The sequence below is a fragment of the Pan troglodytes genome, chromosome 12 (genome assembly GCF_028858775.2).
Source record: "Pan troglodytes isolate AG18354 chromosome 12, NHGRI_mPanTro3-v2.0_pri, whole genome shotgun sequence".
Lineage (NCBI taxonomy): Eukaryota > Metazoa > Chordata > Mammalia > Primates > Hominidae > Pan > Pan troglodytes.
This window is the reverse complement of record NC_072410.2, coordinates 96,522,283-96,543,796: the sequence shown is the minus strand read 5'-3', so window position 1 is coordinate 96,543,796 and position 21,514 is coordinate 96,522,283. Positions and strand designations below refer to the sequence as shown.

At 42.5% G+C, this 21,514-nt stretch overlaps 1 protein-coding gene across 7 annotated transcripts in view; it reads right to left on the bottom strand.

Moving 5' to 3' along the window:
* Nucleotides 1-21,514, bottom strand: part of ADGRF3 (adhesion G protein-coupled receptor F3) — a 41,427-nt gene that overhangs the window by 10,480 nt on the left and 9,433 nt on the right. Inside the window, exon 1 of one of the 7 annotated variants that reach the window (XM_054677741.2) lies at nt 321-506. The exons of 5 other annotated variants lie outside the window; for them this stretch is intronic. In XM_054677741.2, coding sequence (XP_054533716.1) covers nt 321-404 — 84 coding nt within the window. In that variant the 5' untranslated portion in view covers nt 405-506. Of the gene's footprint in view, nt 1-226; nt 507-21,514 lie in introns of those variants that run through there. One more of the 7 variants, XM_054677740.2, reaches the window with a different exon arrangement.

Below are 21,514 nucleotides of genomic sequence, written 5' to 3'. Positions count from 1 at the left end.
CCAAATCTGCAAAATTTTTCTTTTTCTTTTTAAATGGCCAGCTTGACGGAATGAGACTTTATCCAAAGTACAGCAGGTATCATATGAGTTTACAGGGACTCAAATAAGGAAACAAGAGCTATCCCCCACACCCAGGAAAATAAAATTGAGTTCTCAGAGATCTCATAACAAAGCATCCACTTTCCTTACACATTACTTCCTCTCCCCTCAGCCCTTTCCCCACTACCTAGCCTTTCATTCCATGCTTTGTCTCTCCCAATCAGAGGTCCCCATCGTCGCCTCTGCAGACCTTCCCTGGGTCTCACCCCAGTCTCACTTACAGGTTGGGATGCTTGGGCAACTGGTGACCCCAGCAGGGGAAGAGTTGTGGCCAGGAGCAGCAGCGGGGCAGCCGAACAGACCATGGCTCAGTGAAGCAGTCCCTACAAGCCCACGATGCAAATTTCCGCAAGGAAGAGCTGGCAGGGCAGTGTGCAGATGGGATGGGAGGGAAGAGGGGAGGGAGCCAGGGCTGAATTTACAGAGGAAGCGCTACAGCCTGTGACTCTGAGTGAAATGGGAATCCAGGTCACTGTGGGGGCCACCTGGAGCCCACATGCCCCAGTGAGAATGGTGCCCAGGCTCTTCTTGGGCTCTGGACCAAAAGCTCCGAGAGCAGGAGAGGCTTAGGGGTTCGAAGTCACAACCAGCAACATGTCTATAAGCCAGGTTCAGTCATGTTCCCAAGGACCTGGGAAATCTGGATTGTTCTGAACTCCTCAAAGGCTGAATCACTGATCAAACAGTCAAGGTTACAAATGAAAAATAAAGAAAAGATAAAAATATGAGAGCTGATTTTTACTCTAAAATAATTTCCAGATAGACTAGAATCCTCCCTCCCTCCCTCCCTTCCTTCCTTCCCTTCTTTCTCTCCCTCCCTCCCTTCCTTCCTTCCTTCCTTTCTTTCTTTCTCTTTCCTCACTCTTTCCTTCCTTCTTTTCTCTCTCTCTTTCCTTCTTTCTCTCTCTCTCGCTTGCTCTCACTCTCGCTCTTTTTCTTTCTTTTAGAAACAAGGTCTCCCTCTGTTGCCTGGGCTAGAGTGCAGTAGCATGATCAAAGCTCATGATCATAGCTCACCATAGCCTCAAACTCTTGGGCTCAAGCTATCCTCCCACCTTAGCCTCCAAAGAACCTGAGATTACACGTGTGCACCACTGCACTGGCCTAGAGTCTTAAATGTAAAAAAGAATCTGAGAGAATACTAGAAAAAATTATCAAGTTATTTCATAAAATAATTTTAAACTGCGGAAGGTTTTTTAAATTGATAATACTGGTTTTTTATGTATTTAAGTTTTTTAAATACATAAAACTGAGAAGCCAAAAAGGAAATAAATTTGACTGTCTAAAAACTTTTAAGTTTGGCCTAAGAAGAATAATTTTCTCAACAAAGGAACTTTCTTCTAGTTTTCATATCAATAAGATAGAAAATAGGCAAAAATGGGAATAGGCAATTCACTGAAGAAGGAATAGAAATAGTTTGATAATGGGCATGCACGGTGGCTCACACCTGTAATCCCAACCCTTTGGGAGGCCGAGGTGAGTGGATCACCTGAGGTCAGGAGTTCGAGACCAGCCTGCCCAACATGGTGAAACCCTGTCTCAACTAAAAATACAAAACTAGCCAGGCGTGGTGGCGCATCTCTGTAATCTCAGCTACTTAGGAGGCTAAGGCAGGAGAACTGCTTGAACCTGTGAGGCGGAGGTTGCAGTGAGCTGAAATTGCACCATTGCACTCCAGCCTGGGCAACAAGAGCGAAACTCTGTCTTAAAAAAATAAAAATAAAAAAGAAGTAGTTTGATAAACATATACAAACCTCCAACTTTACGCATCAGAAATACAAATCAAACAAGAAGGTACTATTTCTCACCTGCTAATTATCAAAAGAGAAAATTTTAATTATATTAAGTATTAAAAGTATAGTTGTACATGTGTGTAAAAACATGTACATAAGAATATTCAAGGCAGAATTGTTTGTGATAGCAAATGAGTTGATTAAACAATCAAAATGTCTATTAAAAAGGGAGAGCTTATATAAATCTTGGGATTTCCAAACAACACATTACTTAAAGTTGTGGGGGAAAAGTGAAGTAGCTTTATTTTGAAGTGATCCCCAATATATGTAGTGAAGTTTAAATATATGTTATATATATTATGCTCCCATGTATGTAAACAAAAGGAATCTATTTAAGATGCTTGTACTTTTATATCCCTAGAATATTTCTGGAAGAATACATCAGAAATTTGACAATAGTTGTTGCTTCTGGAGAAAGGGATTAAGGGTCTGGATGGGTCTGTGTGCTGTTTCATATATAGTTTTTCTAATCATAGACATTTTTTTTTTTAATCAAAAAAAGCTGATTTAAACACACACACAAAGTACGAAGTACCTATGGTAGAAACATAGCCCCATTGCATTTCCACCTCCACCTCCACCTCCAATCCCCCCTTGCCAGTTTTGCTGCTAATGGAAGAGCAGACACACAGAGCAAATACACTCATGGGAGCAATTGCTCTTGTAAATAGCTGATTTCAGAAAACATGAAAATGGTGGAGAATCTGGTTTGAGAACCAGAGAGAGAAGTGAGAGAGAAAACACAGGTGCTGGAGGTAGGATGCTATTAGCATGCTGTGTGCTGTCTGTTGCAGCTATAGGCAGTCTCAGATGGGCCAAGGGGATGTGGGACATCAACAGCATCTGCTGCAGTCTCCAAATGGAGTCTGTCAAGGCATGAAGTGGTCCTAGACCATGCTCAACAGGGTCTGTTGAGGACCAGGAAATACACAAGCAAGAGGTGGGCTGAGACCCAGAAGAGTGGCTGCTTCAGTGCCGAGGGGAGACTGAGCCATGGCAGCCCCCGTTAGGAGAGGCAAGGACGGCCTCCAGTGGAGGGAAGGCTGTTCATCCATCAGCAGGAACACTGAAGGAACAAGGAACTCCGAGGACATTAGAAAGCTAATAGAGGCTGGGCGCGGTGGCTCACACCTGTAATCCCAGCACTTTGGGAGGCCGAGGCGGGCTGATCACCTGAGATCAGGAGTTCGAGACCAGTCTGGCCAACATGGTGAAACCCCGTTTCTACTAAAAATACAAAAAAATTAGCCAGGTTTGGTGGTGTGCCCCTGTAATCCCAGCTCCTCAAAAGACTGAGGCAGGGAATTGCTTGAACCAGGGAGGTGGAGGTTGCAGTGAGCTGAGATCGTGCCTTTGCACTCCAGCCTGGGTGACAGAATGAGACTCCTCAAAAAAAAAAAAAAAAAGCAAGCTGATAGAGGCTGGGTGCGGTGGCTCATGCCTGTAATCCCAGCACTACACCTTGGAGGCCAAGGTGGGCAGATCATGAGGTCAGGAGTTCGAGACCAGCCTGGCCAAAGTGGTGAAACCCCATCTCTACTAAAATATGAAAATTAGCTGGGTGTGGTGGCGCGTGCCTGTAATCCCAGCTACTTGGGAGGCTGAGGGAGGAGAATCGCTTGAACCTGGGAGGTGGAGGTTGCAGCGAGCCGAGATCACTGCCACTGCACTCCAGCCTGGGCGACAGAGCAAGAATCTGTCTCAAAAAAAAAAAAAAAAGAAAAAAAGAAAAGAAAAGAAAAGAAAAAAAAGAAAGCTGATGGAGCTGGAGCTGGAGAGGTCCTCCGTATTTCACCCCCAAACATAATTTTCCCTAATTGATTCCCAGCTCATCTCTCATCTTAACCACTTTGAGTTCATGACTAATAGTGACAGTAGAAATGAGAGCAACATATTCCTAGTTCAAGTAAAGCTAAGGTGTCCAAGGTGTTCAAAACTATTGATAAAATTGAGATTTATTTTACACTTTTTAGACTGTTCCTATGATTTTAGAAAAGCTTGAAATGTTTTTGCATGTACAGAGATATCTAGAAAAAGACTGGAGGGAATTGCTGCAGGCTCTCCAAAGCATTGAGTTTACCTCAGTACCCCCCAGCGCCTAGCACCGTGCATTGGAGGCCTTAGGTAATATTTGTATCAAATCAATCAATCAATAAATGAAATACACCAAGACATAAACAGTGATTGTAATTAAATGGTAGGATTTGGTATATTTTTCTACTTTTCTGTATGTTTCAATTTTGTATTCTGTAATAGAAAAGATCTTAATAAAAATATCATATCTGGCTGGGTGCAGTGGCTCACTCCTGTAATCTAATCCCAGCACTTTGGGAGGCCGAGGCAGGTGGATCACCTGAGGTCAGGAGTTCAAGACCAGCCTGGTCGACATGGTGAAAACCCGTCTCTACTAAAAATACAAAAAAAATTAGCCAGGGGTGGTGGTGGGCACCTGTAATCCCAGTTACTCGGGAGACTGAGGCATGAGAATCACTTGAACCCAGGAGGCGGAGGTTGCAGTGAGCCGAGATTGCACCACTGCACTCCAGCCTGGGCAACAGAGTGAGACTCCATCTCAAAAAAAATCTATATATCTGTATATCTATATCAAATCTTACAGTCTTATGGACCGATCAGTTTCATGGGGTGTCAGGAAGCACCCACAGGCTGAATCAGGTCTTAGGCAAAGTGGAGTTCAGACCAACGGGGACTTATTGCTGCCACCTACCTACTCCCAAGTCCAAAGTGAACCACAAGGTGATTGGCCTTTGTCCCTCCAATATACATAATGATTTTTGGAAACTGATAAGTTTTTAACTGCTGGCAGCTTCTCTGAGCTCCTAGGTTGCTCCTGGACACCTCTAAACATGGATTGTGAAGGCTGCTAGTAAGCAGTGCTCCCTTATTTCATTTTTATTTTTTAGAGACAGGGTCCTGTTATGTTGTTCAGGCTGGCCTCACAGTCCTGGGCCAAAGTGATTCTCCCACCTCAGCCTGCCCAAGTAGTTGGGATTACAGGCGTGAGCCACAGCTGGACCTGGCCTCCATTACTTCTTCTTCTTCTGTGTTTGTTTGTTTTTTTTTTGAGACAGAGTCTCACTCTGTTGCCCAGGGTGAAGTACAATGGTGCAATCTTGGCTCACTACAACCTCCATCTCCTAGGTTTAAGTGATTCTCCTGCCTCAGCCTCCCAAGTAGCTGGGATTACAGATGCCCACCACCACACCCAGATAATTTTGTATTTTTAGTAGAGACGGGGTTTCACCATGTTGGCCAGGCAGGTCTCAAACTCCTGGCCTCAAAAGATCCACCTGCCTCGGCTTCCCAAAGTGCTAGGATTACAAGCATGAGCCACCGCGCCCGGCCTCCATTACCTCTTATAGAAAGTAACTGCTGGGCCCAGGTGTGGTGGCTTATGCCTGTAATCCCAGCACTTTGGGAGGCCGAGGCGGGTGGATTGCTTAAGGCCCAGGAGTCCAAGACCAGCCTGGGCAACATGACAAAACCTCAATATGGCAAAACTTCATCTCTACAAAAAGTTAGCTGGGTGTGGCGGCACATGCTTGTAATCCCAGCTACATGGGAGGCTGAGGTGGGACGATCACCTGAGCCCAGGAGGTCAAAGCCACAGTGAGCTGTGATCGTGCCACTGCACTCCAGCCTGGGCAACAGAGCAAGACCCTGTCTCAAAAGAAAAAAGAAAAGAAAGAGAGAAAGTAACTGCTGGGGTTGCTACATATTAGTTACCTCTATGAACCAGACATTGAATCTTGGTGTATTTTTTTTAACTTTTGTTTTAGGTTCAGGGGTACAAGTGCAGGTTTGTTACATAGGTAAACTTGAGTCATGGAGGTTTGTTGTACAGATTATTTCATCACCCAGGTATTAAGCCTAGTACCCATTAGTTATTTTCCTGACCCACCCTCTGAAAGGCCCCAGTGTGTGTTGTTCCCCTCTGTGTGTCCATGTGTTTTCATCATTTAGCTCCTACTTATAAGTGAAAATATGTGGTATTTGGTTTTCTGTTCTTGTGTTAGTTTGCTAAGGATAATGGCCTCCAGCTCCATCCATGTCCCTGCAAAAGACATGATCTCATTCTTTTTTATGGCTGCATAGTATTCCATGGTGTATATGTACCACATTTTCTTTATCCAGTCTATCATTGATGGGCATTTAGGTTGATTACATGTTTTTGCTACTATGAACAGTGCTGCAATGAACATCCACATGCATATGTCTTTATAAAAGAATGATTTATATACCTTTGGGTATAGACCCAGTAACGGGATTCCTGGGTAGAATGGTATTTCTGTCTTTAGGTCTTTCAGGAATTGCCACTGTTTTCCACAATGGCTGAACTAATTTACACTCCTGCCAACAGTTTATAAGTGTTCCTTTTTCTCCACAGCCTCGCCAGCATCTGTTAATTTTTGGCTTTTTAGTAACAGCCATTCTGACTGGGGATCTTGGTGTATTTGCACAAATACAATTTGGGTTCAGAGGTCATGACAGCTGTTATGCGATACAGGATTTCTGCTGGTTGCTACCAAGCTGTGGCCAGTGGCAGCGGCCACATCATGGGACATGTGTAGAGAGAAGGGGAAATGCACAGCTGTTCACCCAGCTGCAGCACAATTCCAGTAATGGCAAGTCAGCTAATCCTCGGCTGACACAGAAAACTCTAATATAGAAAGAGTCTGTTCAAAATTGTTTGATGCTATAAAATTACTTATCTGTGAAATATTTGACAAGAAGAGGTATTTTAACAAAAAGCTGGACACATATATGTCTTTATTGGAAAAAAGATATTTCTGACATTAAAATGTTAAAAGAAATGGTATAAAGTTATTCAGAAGGAATAATGACAGGCTTAGATCTATAATTTAAGTATCTAAGTCTGGACCCTAGAATGAGATATTTGCTGTCTGGGACTGTTCAGAAAACCCTGCTTCAGCGTTTATATTAAAGCTATGTACCTGAAGAGCACAACTTAGAGAAGCTGAAGAAACTCATGGAATTTCTGATGCTTTCTTTGATTCTTACAAGATGTGGGGTCTTCACAAAAGTTTCATGCTGACCTTATATACAAATAAACCTATGGAGAGACCAGGACATTAGAGTGGAGAAGAACTGTTTCTTCTAAAGATAAAATAATTTCAAATCCTCAAGCCAGGGTCCTGACTAATTTTAAGGCATAATTCAGGGTTATAATCTTATAAACTTAAGTATCTGTTAGGTACCATTCCCCATCTATTAAAACCCATTAATGAAAATTATTTTATAATTTTGGAGGTATAGATGACCTACTTAAGTGTGAGACAAAATCCTGAAATCATATAAGAGAAGATGACTAATGTGAGTATAAAAAATATAAGATATACAAATCCTGGACGGCTGCAAGATGGTAGTATTACTCCATGAAAGAAGAACAATTTTCTCTCTGAGTCAACAACTACGTGTTATGGTTTGGAAAGGGGTCACTAATAGGAAAGCAGACATGAGTCAGCTTCATTAATGGAAAAGCTGAGTGAGAGAAGGTGATTTTGATCTGAGCCAAGTGTACTTCCCAATACATCCCCCTCGAACTGAATTCACTAACTCAGTCACTGGCACAGCAAGGCATCTCCAGGTCTACCTGTCTGGGGACGGGGAGCTGAGGACAAGTATGGAGGACTGGCCACTTCAAAAGACGGGGCACCCAGAGCTCATTCTCCAAGTCTTACCAGAATATATCCTTATCAGAAGGATATATTCTGGTTCTCTGGTCAGAAATCCCTCTCTGTTCCCCTTACGTCAAAAAGTGATATAAGTCACTTTTTGCTTCGGTGAGAGGGAGAGGGAACAGAAAATATATCCTTCTGGAAGTGGAAGTTCCTTTCCCTCTGTGGAAATGGGAGAAGTGAGTACGCATTCCCTGCCAAACCATGCAGTAGTGAATTTATTTCAATATTCTAGTGAGCAGGAAAACGGAAAAACTTCATTTAATGATGAAATATACAAGTAAGTAGATTTTATAAAGTCAATAAACCTAGAAAATATTTTTGAGTAGCCTGTTAGAAGCCCTAGAGAAATGTGTGTCAAGGGCAAAAAATAGCAGGTCCTTGTACTGAGAACCTATTGTTCATGAGTATATTCTACTTATTTTCTGACTCATTTCTTAGAAACTGCCCTCTGCCCATAACCACAGGTTTACCGTGGAAGTAGCCTTTTTCTTTTTTCTTTGAGATGGAGTCTCTCTCTGTCACCCAGGTTGGAGTGAGATGGCACAATCTTGGCTCACTGCAACCTCCGTCTCCCAGGTTCAAGCGGTTCTCTTGCCTCAGCCTCCCAAGTAGCTGGGACTACAGGCACCCACCACCACTCCCGGCTAATTTTTGCATTTTTATTAGAGATGGGGTTTCACCATGTTGGCCAGGCTAGTCTCAAACTCCTGACCTCAAGTGATCCACCTGCCTCGGCCTCCCGAAGTGCTGGGATTACAGGAGTGAGCCACCATGCTTGGCCAAAGTAGCTGTTTTACACTTGGTTACACTAATCCCTGATTACAGTACAGTCCACATGTAAAACCAAGTGGGAACAATTTCTCTCTTCTGCGGTAATTTTGGAACTGGGACCCAGTGAGAGTCTGGGGTTGGGCCTACAACTTGTAAACTCAGCAGCTCTTGGTTTTCTGTCATGGGGACTGGGAAAATAGTCTGAGCTCCAAGGAAAAGTAAAATTAATGTGGATACAGAAACAGACAAACATGAGGTGAGTTCCTCTTCAAATTCAGTTTATCCCTGATGTTCATTTGCACTCCTGATCTTTAGTTCCTTCAGAGAACCTGACTTCCTTTCATTATTTCCCTTTGAGCTGGATAGAGCAGCTTTCTGTTACTTGCAGCTAAAAGAATGTATCAATACATGCTCAGAAAAACCAAGGATGCTGTATCAGTACGTCTGAGTCTGTTCTGTGTTGCAATAACAGAGTACCACAGACTGGGTAACTTTTTTTTTTTTTAAATAAGGCATTTATTTCTTACAGCTCTGGAGGCTGAGAAGTCCAAGGTTGAGGGGCTCACATCTGGTGAGGGCCTTCCTGCTCTGTCATCCCATGGCAGAAGATGGAAATTCAAGAGAGCACATGAGAGAGAGAGAGATGGTGGGGTGGGGGCGGGAGAGAGAGAGACAGAGACGGAGAGAGAAAGAGGAAGGGGGCCCTAACTTATCCTTTTATTAGGAGCCTACTCCCAGAGGACTCCAGGACTGTAAGAAATAAACATCTTCTTTTAAAAAAAAAAAATTTTTTTTGCCAGTCTGTGGTATTCTGTTATTGCAACACAAAACGGACTCAGAGTCCTCACAACCTAATCACCTCTTAAAGATCTCCACCCCTCAACACTGTGGCATTAGGGATTAAGTTTCCAACACATGAACTTTGGGGGACACATTCAAACCACAGCATGGTAGAAAAGTGGTCATTATATTAGGAATGGGATTAATGAGCCTTGTGATTCGAGACAACCACTTCATCTTTCTAGACCTCAGTTTTCACATCAATAAAATGGAGTTAAAATATATGGTCTTTGCAGTATTTAAAAGTGGTGTTCTGTTTCTTTCTGGCTTCCATGGTTTCTAAAACAAAATCCACAGCCATATAACTCATTGATCCCCTATAAGTAATGTATCATTTTTCCTTGGCTGCTTTCAAGATTTTTTCTTTGACTTTAGTTTTTAGCAGTTATGATGTGTTTAAGGTGGGCTTTCTTTGGACTTATCCTTTTTGGATTTGGCGAGCTTTTGCATCTGTAGATTTATGTCTTTTATCAGCCACTATTTCAAATTGTTTTTCTGCACTGAATTATTTCTCCTCTTCTCTGGCGCTCTAATGACACAACTATTAGGCCTTTTTAGTATTTTTTTTTTTTTTTTTTTTTTTTGAGACGGAGTCTCGCTCTATTGCCTAGGCTGGAGTGCAGCGGTGCTATCTCCGATCACTGCAATCTCCTCCTCCCAGGTTCAAGCGATTCTCCTGCCTCAGCCTCCTGAGTAGCTGGGACCACAGGTGCATGCCCACACCCGGCTAATTTTTTGGTATTTTTAGTAGAGACGGGGTTTCACCCTGTTAGCCAAGATGGTCTCGATTTCCTGACCTCATGATCCGCCCACCTCAGCCTCCCAAAGTGCTGGGATTACAGGCATGAGGCACTGCGCCCAGCTGCCTTTTTAGTATTTTATCCACAGATCCCAGTGGCTCTGTTCAGGTTTTCAATCTTTTTTCTCTGGTTTTCAGATTGGATCGTTTCTATTGATCTATCTTCAAGTTGACTGACTTTTTTCTCTGTCATCTCTGTTCTGCTGTTAAGCCTGGATAGACAGAATAATGACCACCCAAAGATGTCCATGTGCTAATCTCTAGAACTTCTGGATATGTAAATGTATATGTCAAAAGGGATTTTGCAGATGTGATTAAATTATGAATATTGAGAGGGATATTATCACGGATAATCTGTGTGGGCCCAATGTAATCACAAGGATCCTTGTAAAAGGGAGACACGAATGTGAGAAACAAAAAAGCACAGGTTGAACTGATGCAGCACTTTATTTATGTATTTATTTTTTGAGACAGGGTCTCACTCTGTTGCCCAGGCTGGAGTGCAGTGGCACAATCATGGCTCACTGCAGCCTTGACTTTGTGGGCTCAAGTGAGCCTCATCCTCCTGGGTAGCTGGGACCACAGGTGTGTGTCATCACGCTTGGCTAATTTTTATTTTTATTTTTTGTAGAGATGGGGTCTCACTATGTTGCCCAGGCTGGTCTCAAACTCCTGGGCTCAAATGATCCTCCTGCCTTGGTCTCCCAAAGTTCTGGGATGACAGGTGTGAGCCACTGTGTCCAGTGAAACTGATGCACTTTAAAGATAAAGGAAAGGGCCTTGAGGCAAGGATTGATGACAGGCTCCAGAAGTTGGAAAGAGCAAGCAAATGGATTCTTCCCTGCGGTTTCCAGAAGAAATGCAGATCTGCTGACATCTTGATTTTACCTCTGTAAGATTCATTTCACACATCTCACTCTCAGAACACATTACATTACATATTACATTTGTTTTGTTTTAAGTCACTACATTTGTAGGTATTTATTATAGCAGCCATGGTAGTAATTTAATACAGAGCTCATGCAATAACTTTAACATTTTTGGTTATTATATATTTCAGTTCTAAAGTTCCCATTTGGTTCTTTATATTTTCTATTTCCTCCTTGAGGCTTTTCGCCCTTTCTTCTGTTTTTAAAACAGTGTTCACATTTACTTATGGCACTTTTGTAATAGGTACTTTAATGCCTTTTTCAGGTAATTCCAACATCTTTGTCATCTCAGCATTGGTAAATGTTGATTGTTTTTTCCCATGTGAGTTGACATTTCCAGGTTCTTCAAATGCCAGTTAATTTTGAGTTTTATCCTGGAAATTTTGAATATTATGTTATGAGACTCTGGATCTTGTTTAAAACCTGTGGGAAGTGTTAATGTTTCTTTTTTAGCAGGTAATCTACCTGGCTTGGTTCAATCACAAGTTCTGATCAACCCACTGCGGACTGTGCTTTCAACATCAATTCTCATTTCAAAACCTTTACGGTGCTATTCAGATCTTCTGCAGATGTGTGCCACCCAGTGGCCGGCCCGGGACCTGCGTGATGGATGGTCGATCTCTTAGTGCAGTTCTGCTGGTGGTTTGTGGTTTAGAGTCAGATCCACGCCTGTACAACTGGGAAGTGATCCCAGGAGCTCATAAAACTGTATGGGGTCATCTTCTTGTCCTCTTCCTTTCTGGTCATTCTAGTACTTTCTGATTCCCTGGGACTCCTCTCTTTGGTTCTCTGGCCAGAAATCCAGGGCTTTATTTCCCTGCTTTACCATGCACTTACTGTGACTGTTCACAGGTGGGGCCTTGTAGCAGAGACAAAAAGCAATGGAGGTTTGCCTTGCCCTCTTGGCACCATAAATTCTGATCAGAGGAAGTTCCCCTCCCTCAGAGTTCTCGGCTCCTGCGGATCCTCACCGCCACTGCTGCCATGGGATTGCTTAGAGGCTGGGTGTGAAAGAACAGAGAAAAAAGAAAAACAAGGTAGAATTTCCTCCACTCTCTCTGAGTGTTAGGGTCTTCCTTCCCTCTCCTTGAGCCAGACCTAGGGGGTTTCTTCTGTAGTTCTGTCTGTCTGTGCAATTGCCCATCTCTGGATTTGAGGTTGCCTTGAGTTCAGGCCAGTGCATACCAGAAGAAAAAATGTGAAGCTCACCACCAGTTCGGTAGTATTTTGAATTCTGGACTTCTTCCCCAATCCACCTGCTACTATTTACTTTCTAGAGTCCTCAAATATCAGTTCCGTGCATCTTCACTCAGTGGGAGAGACAGGGTGGAGGATGCTTACTCCATCTTTTCTAGAACTGGGCCCCTGCGTCTCACAATTTTGATATGTATTTTTATTATCATTTCATTCAAAATATTTTCTGATTTCCCTTTTGATTTCTTCTTTGTCGGCTACTTAGAAGTGTTATGTCTTAATTTCTAAACAAAAGAAATTTTCTGGTTATATTTTTGTTACTGCCTTTAGCTTGATTGCATTCTTGTCAGAGAAGATCACCTTTATGATTATCAATCTTTAATATTTTTGAGGTCCATTTTATGGGCCAGCATATGGTCAGCTTTTGTAAGTGTTCTGTATGTAATAAAAAAGTATGTGTGGCCAGGCGCAGTGGCTCACACCTGTAATCACTTTAGGAGGCCGAGGCGGGTGGATCACCTGAGGTCAGGAGTTCAAGACCAGCCTGACCAACATGGCGAAACCCTGTCTCTACTAAAAACACAAAAATTAGCTGGGCGGGGTGGCATGCACCTGTAATCCCAGCTACTCAGGAGGCTGAGTCAGGAGAATGGCTTGAACCCAGAGGCAGAGGTTGCAGTGAGCCGAGATTGCACCACTTCACTCCAGCCTGGGTGAAAGAGCAAAACTTCATCTCAAAAACAAACAGACAAAAAAGTATGTGTATTCTGAGCTGAGCACAGTGGTGTGTACCCATAATCCCAGCTACTTGGGAGGCGGAGGTGGGAGAGTCACTTGAGCCCAAGAGTTTGAGGCTGCGGTGAGCTATGATTGTGCCGCTGTACTGCTGCCTGGGTGCAGAATGAGACCAATCTTTAAAATACAAAAAACAAAAGGCAAAAACAAAACAAAAGAAACAAACAAAAAACCTTTAGATATCTGTTATAAATAGCACATATTTTGGTTTAGTTTTTTTTTAATCAGTTAGACTACCCTTACCTTTATTAAATCATTTATGCTATTTATAGTCAATTATAATTACTGATAAGTTTAAACCTGTTGTCTATGTGTTTTCTATTTAGTCCACTTTTTCTGCTCCTTTTTTTCTCCCTTATTTCCCTGTTTTGAGTTAATTTCTTTTGATAATTATCTCATTTGAACTCCTCCCCCATTAGCTTTTAGTTACACATATTTTTACCACTTATTTAGAAAGTTTCTTTAGAGATGATAACATGCGTCTTTGACATCTCAAGGAGTTTAGAACACTTTAACTTCTTTTATTCCCCAGACTTCTACACTGGAATGTGTTAAAATAGAAATCTGTTCAGTAGTTGGGTAAACGAGTTTGCCTTGTGAGGGAACAGACATTTTAGACACTGGGAAACACAGTTAAAAAGTACACAGGAATGATGCAGATTCTTGTGCTGTCAGAGAACTACAGTACTGCAGTTTGGGATCATTGCTGCCAGAGGTGTGAATAAAAATGGAGGTGGAATTAGATCATGAAGGGCTGTCCATACTGGAAAGCAGGATGGGAAGCCAACAAACTAGAGAGCAACTACTTGAAAAGAAATAGCACAAAACAAAAAGTGATGAATACAAAATTAGGCCAGGCATGGTGGCTCACACCTGTAATTCCAGCACTTTGGGAGGCCAAGGTGGGTAGGTCCCATAAGCTCAGAAGTTTGAGACCAGCCTGGGCAACATGGTGAAACCCCGTCTCTACAAAAAATAGAAAAATTAGCTGGACATGGTGGTGTGTGCCTGTAGTCCCAGCTACTTGGGAGGCTGAGGTGGGAGGATCACCAGAGCCCAGGAGGTCAAGGCTACAGTGAGCTGTGATCATGCCACTGGTCTCCAGCCTGGACAACAGAGTGAGAGTCTGTCTCAAAAAATATATATACAAAGTTATAACCAAACTTTATGTTAATTTTTTTTTTCTATTTTTGCAGAGACAGGGTCTCACTATGTTACCCAGGCTGGTCTTGAACTCCTGGCCTCAAGCAATCCTCCCACCTCAGCCTCCCAAAGTGCGGGGATTATAGACACTAGCCTCCATGGCTAACCCTCAAATCTCAAAGGTTAAGAAAGTTTTAAATTTTGTATTATAACTGTATTGTTTGCTTGTTTGTTTCTCCGACAAGATAAACTGAAAGTTAACTCAAACTTGAATGCCTAAGGAACCACAGGTATTCATCAACACTCCCTCCTCTCCTAGGAAAATATTTCCTTCCAGGTTTTCCCTAAATCTTCCACCTCCCTAGTACTTGTAACCAGTGAAATACTTCCTCGACTTATTGCCTCTACTCCAGAACCATTCACAGTGCTCTTTGGAAAGCATGTTTTATTATGAGCAAGATTCTTTCCAGTATCAAGTTTTTCTTAGAACACTCAAGTTAATCCCTTATAAATATCCTTTGATTAGAAAGCAGGATGGGCTCCTTGAGTCCAGTTGGTATTATGATATAGGTGTAGGCCATTTGATGGGTCACAATTGCTGAACATAAGAGAATTGATCACACAATACTTAGGCCACATAAAAATGAGATTAGGTACCAACCTCTCCTCTTAAATCTGGGGTAGGATTAGTTTGGACCTTTATCTCAGAACTAAAGAATAAATCCCACCAGCCGGGCATGATGGCTCAAGTCTGTAATCCCAGCACTTTGGGAGGCCGAGGCAGGCAGATTGCCTGAGCTCAGGAGTTCGTGACCAGCATGGGCAACACCGTGAAACCCTATCTCTACTAAAATACAAAAGATTAGCCAGGCATGGTGGCATGCGCCTTTAGTCCCAGCTACTTGGGAGGCTGAGGCAGGGGAATCGCTTGAACCTGGAAGGTGAAAGTTGCAGTGAGCCGAGATTGTGCCACTGCGCTCCAGCCTGGGCGACAGAGTGAGACTCTGTCCCCCGCTGCCGCAAAAAGAAAAAAGAAAAGAAAAAAAAGAATAAATCCCACCAAATAGGAGTTTTCAGTCAAATGAATTGAGACACCACACTTGGCTGGCGCGGTGGCTTATGACTGTCATCAAAGCACTTTGGGAGGCCAAGGTGGGTGGATCACTTGAGTCTAAGAGTTTGAGGCCAGCCTGGGCAACATGGAAAAACCACATCTCTACAAAGAATAAAAAAAATTAGCCTAGTATGGCGGTGCATGCCTGTAGTCCCAGCTGCTTGGGAGGCTGAGGCAGGAGGATCACTTGGGCCCAGGAGGTCGAGGCTGCAGTGAGCTGTGACCACACCACTGCACTCCAGCCTGGGCAAGAGAGTGAGACCTTGTCTCAAAAAACAAAAAAAGAAAAAGAAAAAGAAAACCACTCTTTTTGAGCGAAGTAGAATACCTAGGTTAAAAATATAAAAGCAATCCGATAAACTACAAAAACAAACTTTGATTTTAGATTATCAAAGCAATGCAGGCTTGTCAAAAAAATTAAAACGATTGAGACATTTGTCATTTAGAAACCAAAAGTACTTATGGCTCCCTTTCTAATCATGAAATGAACCAAAGTATATGCTTTGCCTATCAGTTGTTTACTTAAAAAGTGTTATGTTTCTAGGCTGGGTGCAGTGGCTTACGCCTGTAATCCCAGCATTTTGGGAGGCCGAGGAGGCCGAGGAGGGTGGGTCACCTGAGGTCAGGAGTTTGAGACCAGCCTGACCAACATGGAGAAACCCCGTCTCTACTAAAAATTCAAAATTAGCCGGGTGTGGTGGGGCATGCCTGTAATCCCAGCTACTCGGGAGGCTGAGGCAGGAGAATTGCTTGAGCCCAGGAGGCGGAGGTTGTAGTGAGCTGAGATCGGGCCATTGCTCTCCAGCCTGGGCAACAAGAGCGAAACTCCATCTCAAAAATAAAAAAGTGTTATGTTTCTTGTTCTTATTTTTAAAGATCAAATAATCGGAACTATTCATATTGCTCTCACACACACAAAAGAAATATACAAAGATTTTTTTAACCTGAATATCATTCTCTGATTTTTTTTTTCTTGAGAACCTGTGAATTTAAAAAAAAAAATTTAGGCTGAACACAGTAGCTCATGCCTGTAATCCCAGCACTTTGGGAGGCCGAGATAGGTGGATCACCTGAGGTCAGGAGTTCGAGACCAGCCTGGCCAACATGGTGAAACCCTGTCTCTACTAAAAATGCAAAAATTAGCTGGGCATGGTGGCACGTCCCTGTAATTCCAGCTACTCAGGAAGCTGAGGCAGGAGAATCGCTTGAACCCACGAGGCGGAGGTTGCAGTGAGCCGAGACTGTGCCACTGCACTCCAGCCTGGGAGACAGAGTGAGACTCCAACTCAAAAAAAAACAAAATTAAATAAATGTATTAAAGAATGGCTCCAGAAGTGGAAATAACCTGACACTCATCAGTAGTGGAATGGATAAACAAACTGTAGATAGGTATGCAATCTGCTACCATACAGAAACAGAAATGAATGAACTGGGTCTATATGCATCAATCTCAAAACAATGTTGAGTGTCTTTTTTTTTTTTCAGTTGGAAACATTTTAGATATTTTAAGACAAAAAATGAGCATGGACTTTTTTTTTTTTTTTAAACACACATACACATCTAATGGCCAAAGTGTACTAAGGAAATGAGCTCCTGATCTGTCCTCCGCAGTCCCCATCCTGTGGTTGAAGCTTTTGCAGGCCCTCCCTCTTCCTCTCCAATGCACTAGAAAGAGACAGTGACTGCTTTACACCACAGCCATAAGGCGTTTTGACAGATGGAGGGCACTGCTGTAGTTGGGAGTCTTTCTGTAAGATGAAGGAGGGAGACTTCTCCCCACCAAGTTTAGATAGATCAATGTGTTGAAGTTTAAAACAAAAATAAAAATAATTCACATAATTAGCACTTCAAAAAATACTGAATTTCAGATTTCCCACCAAGACAGCTCAAACAGAGCAGTGACAATCTAGATCTTTCCATTCCTCCTGACAGCAGGCTTAGGCCCTAGAAGTATCTGCCGCGACTGCAGCTGCTGCCTTGGCTCCATTTGTGACCTTTCAGGCTCAAAGGCAACAGGAAGAACCAGGGTCATAAAGGAAGTGGGCCCAACCTGCAAGGCTGTGTTGGAAAACCTGTACATTTTTTGACCTATGAAGACGGAGAGGTTAAAAGTGGCTCTGGCCAGGGACCAAACCCTCTCCAGGAACATGTCTGTTAGACCCCACAGTCTCTCCAACAGGGTCTCATCTAGCTCCTGTTGTCAACCTCTTTCAGCTCTTCCTCAGGCTTCTCAGAGGCACCTTTCAGAAGAAAACTTGTGTTCTGGGATAAACTCTTGTTTTCTATACTCACACAGAACTTCTGGTGACCAAATGTGTGGGGTTTTCCCACACCAAGCAATCCTCCATTACTTGGTGGACACCGCTGGGTGTCCTACAATTTAATTCAATACTGATGCTGTCTAGTCGGAGTGTGAGATCTTACAGGTTAAGGGCTCAGTCTCACAGGACTGCCCCTTGCCACCCAGTTCAGACACCAATTTGCAAGTCCAGTACGTCACCTGTGCTTCTGATTGGCCAGCTATAAAACCCACGACTCCCTCCTCAGTTTCAGTAATTGGTTAGAACAGCTCATGGAACTCAGAAATAACAGTTTACTTAGTAGATTACTGGTTTGTTATAAAAGGATACAACTCAGGAACAGCCAGACGGGAGGGAGGCACAGGGCAAGGTACTCAGGAAGAGGTGCGGAGCTTCCATGCCTGCTCTGGGCACACCATCCTCCCAGCATCTCCACATGTTCACCAGCCTGTAAGCTGTCTGAACTCCTGTACTCCAGGGAGTTGTTTGGAGGCTTCCTCATGCAGGCATGATTGATTATTAACTCAATCTCCAGCTCCTCTCCCCTCCCAGGAGGGTGGGGAGCAGGGTGGAAAGTTCCTAGCCTCTAATCACGTGGTTGGTTCCCCTGGCAACCATCCTGAGGTTATCCAGGAGCCCCTAGGTACCAGTCATCTCATTAGCACGCAAAAAGACCTTACATTTTGAAGACTCCTAAACAGGGGCAGAGAACAAATATATATTTCTTATTATGTCACAGGGAGCGATTCCTCCAGGGACAGGAGCACCCCAGTGTCAGAGCAGCAGTTGTGGCAACCAGTGGTTATGGGGATCCCCAGCCACAGATGCCTTCTCTTAGCAGACAATCACTTATTCTAATACATACCTAGGTTTTCTAACACAAAAGTTTTTACTTCTAGCATAAAATAAAATTTAAAGGGCTGTACCTGTACAAGAATAGGATTTCATAAAATGTATTTTATTTACTATTTTTTTTTAAGACAGAGTCTGGCTGTGTTGCCCAGGCTGGAGTGCAGTGGTGCCATCTCGGCTCACTGCAACCTCCACTTCCCAGGTTCAAGCAATTCTGTCTCAGCCTCCTGAGTACTGGGATTACAGGCGCACGCCACCACGCCCAGCTAGTTTTTTTTTTTTTTTTGTATTTTTGGTAGAGATGGGGTTTCACCATGTTGGCCAGGCTGGTCTCGAACTCCTGACCTCAAGTGATCTGCTCGCCTCAGCCTCCTAAAGTGCGTGAGCCACTGTGCCCAATTAAAATTTAAAGGGCTGTACCTGTACAAGGATAGGATTTTTAAAAATCACCTTTAGTAGTTAGCCAGGCTCAGCAGCACACACCTATAGTCCCAGCTACTTGGGAGGCTAAGGCAGGAGGATCACTTGAGTCCAAGAGTTCAAGACCAGCTTAGGCAAGACAGCAAGCTATCATCTCAAAAAAAAAAAAAAAAAGTAAATTAAAAAAACCACCCACAATGCTTTAATCCTAATTTTCCTTGTGGTTTTTGAGCTATTTTTTTATTTGCAAGCCTTACCCCTTTGTAGCAATTTAGACTTTAGAGTACGTCTTAATGCCTTCATTCTTTATTTCAAATTCCTCTAGAAAAGCTGTTAATTCACATCCTCCTGATTACTTTCTCCTGATTGCTTTCAAGAGAAAACTAGCTGGTGGCTACCTCAAGGGCTTGCTTCTCAAAACACCCCTTTAGCATTTTGCATTCCTATTCTCATGCCAAAACCAGGAAGATAAACCTTATATGGGCAATTTGTTGATGTTCACACTGAGTCCCTTTGATCATCTCCCCGCCATTAAAACACAGGTTATCCTAACAAGCATTCTATTAACGCAATGACTTGTCCTCTCCTACTTTATATTATAAAACCATAGAACCTATAGTTACCTTATCATGTAGGACTTTATAGGTCTACATTTTAGCTTTGCATAATTTGCAATAATGTTCTGGTAGATATGCCTGTAAAAGTACTAAATTTTAAGCAACTTTATCTACAATGATAAAATGCCCACAAATTAAAAACACCGAATTCATGACATCCTCTGTCTTTTTCCCTGGTTATCAATAAATACATTTTTAGTTGTAACAAGTATGCATATGTTATTTTGTGCTTTGCTTTTTTCCTCCCTCACGATGTGCTTTTCTTTTTAATATAACATTAATAATCAATTTCCCCTTTTTAAAAATTGATATAAAATTCACCCTTTTAAAGAGTACATTTCAATGGTGTTTAGTATATTCACAATTTTGTGCAATCTTCATCACTACCTAATTCCAAAACATTTTCATTATCCCTAAAAGAAATCTCACACTTATTAGTTATTCCCAGTCCTTCCCTGCCCCATCCCCTAATCTGCTTTCTGTTTCTATGGATTTGCCATAGAGCAAAGCAAAGCACATTTCCTATAAATGGAACCATACACTATATGGCCATTTGTGTCTGGCTTCTTTCACTTCGCATAATGTTTTCAAGTTCGTGCTGTAGCATATATCATTACTTCATTCCTTTTTGTGGCTGAACAGTTGCATGGACACACACATTTTATTTATCCATTCAGCAGCTGGGCATTTGGCTTCTTTCCATTTTTTGGCTATTATGAATAGCTACTACGGACATTCATGTACAAGTTTTTGGAGTAGAATGACTGGGTCAGGTAACTAACTATATGTTTAACTTTTTGAGGAACTATCAAGCATTTTTCCACAGGAGCTGTACCATTTTACATTTCCAACAGCATTGCATGAGGCTTCCAATTTTTCCACATCCTTGCCAACACTGTGTTTTTTTTTCCCATTTTTTTACATTCACTTATTTCTCTTTCTAATAATGATGTATCTTACGACATTAATTTACTATAGTTTACAGTTTAAGTTCTTATATAATTGGGCATTTGATTGCCTGCTTTCCCCTCTGCAGTTACAAAATATGGCTCCTTATAGGTCTTTGCAACAAGATTTTTTTCTTGCAGATCATTTCCTGGAAGTATATTCTTTCAAAGTGGGATTACTAGGTTAATAAGTAGGAAGAGTTTTATGTTAATAGCACTTGTTGCTGCCAGTGCCATATATGTCCTTATTCCTTCACAGTGCAACTTAATTCAATGCTTACTGAGGTCTTGCTGGGTATGAGGCATTATGTTACAGACTCAGAGGTATACAGATTTGGTCTTTACCTTCAAGGCACTTAGAGTCCAGTAAGACAGAAAAGAATAGATAATTTCCTAACATAAACATAAAGGTATGCACAGGATGCTGTGGGAACACAGTGTGGGGAGGTGGAAGTAGGTTGCCAACTGGGACAAAAAAGGCTTCTTGGGAGAAATGAAACTTAAGATGAATCTTGAAGATTGAGAGGGAGTTAACCAGTCACGAACAAAGGAACAGAAGCTTTGTATATGCAACCTGAAATGTTTGGCGATTTATGAATAATCCTGCATTCTGGGGAGATCAAGAGTGTGTGTGTGTGTGTGTGTGTGAGAGAGTGTGTGTGTTTGTATGTGTGTATGTGTGTGTGCGCATGTATGTGTGTCTGTTGGAAGGAAGGGTTGGAGAGAATGACGACAAGAGTAATTAAATTCAAAGCAATCAAGGGAGGCTAGGCGCAGTGGCTCATGCCTGTAATCCAAGCACTTTGGGAGACCGAGATGGGTGAATCACTTGAGGTCAGGAGTTCGAGACCAGCCTGGCCAACATGGCAAAACCCTGTCTCTACTAAAAATACAAAAATTAGCTGGGCGTGGTGGCAAGTGCCTGTAGTCCCAGCTACTCTGGAGGCTGAGGCAGGAGAATCTCTTGAGCCCAGGAGGTGGAGGTTGCAGTGAGCCAAGATCTTGGCACTACACTCCAACCTTGGTGACAGAGTGAGACTCCATCAAAAAAAAAACCAAAACAACCAAAAAACAAAAAAACAGCAATCAAGGGAGAAGGGAGGACGTTTCAAGGAAATAACAGTGGGCAGGATAAGTGGAAGAAAACCCCAATAAGTTATGTCTGAAAGTGTCCATTTGAC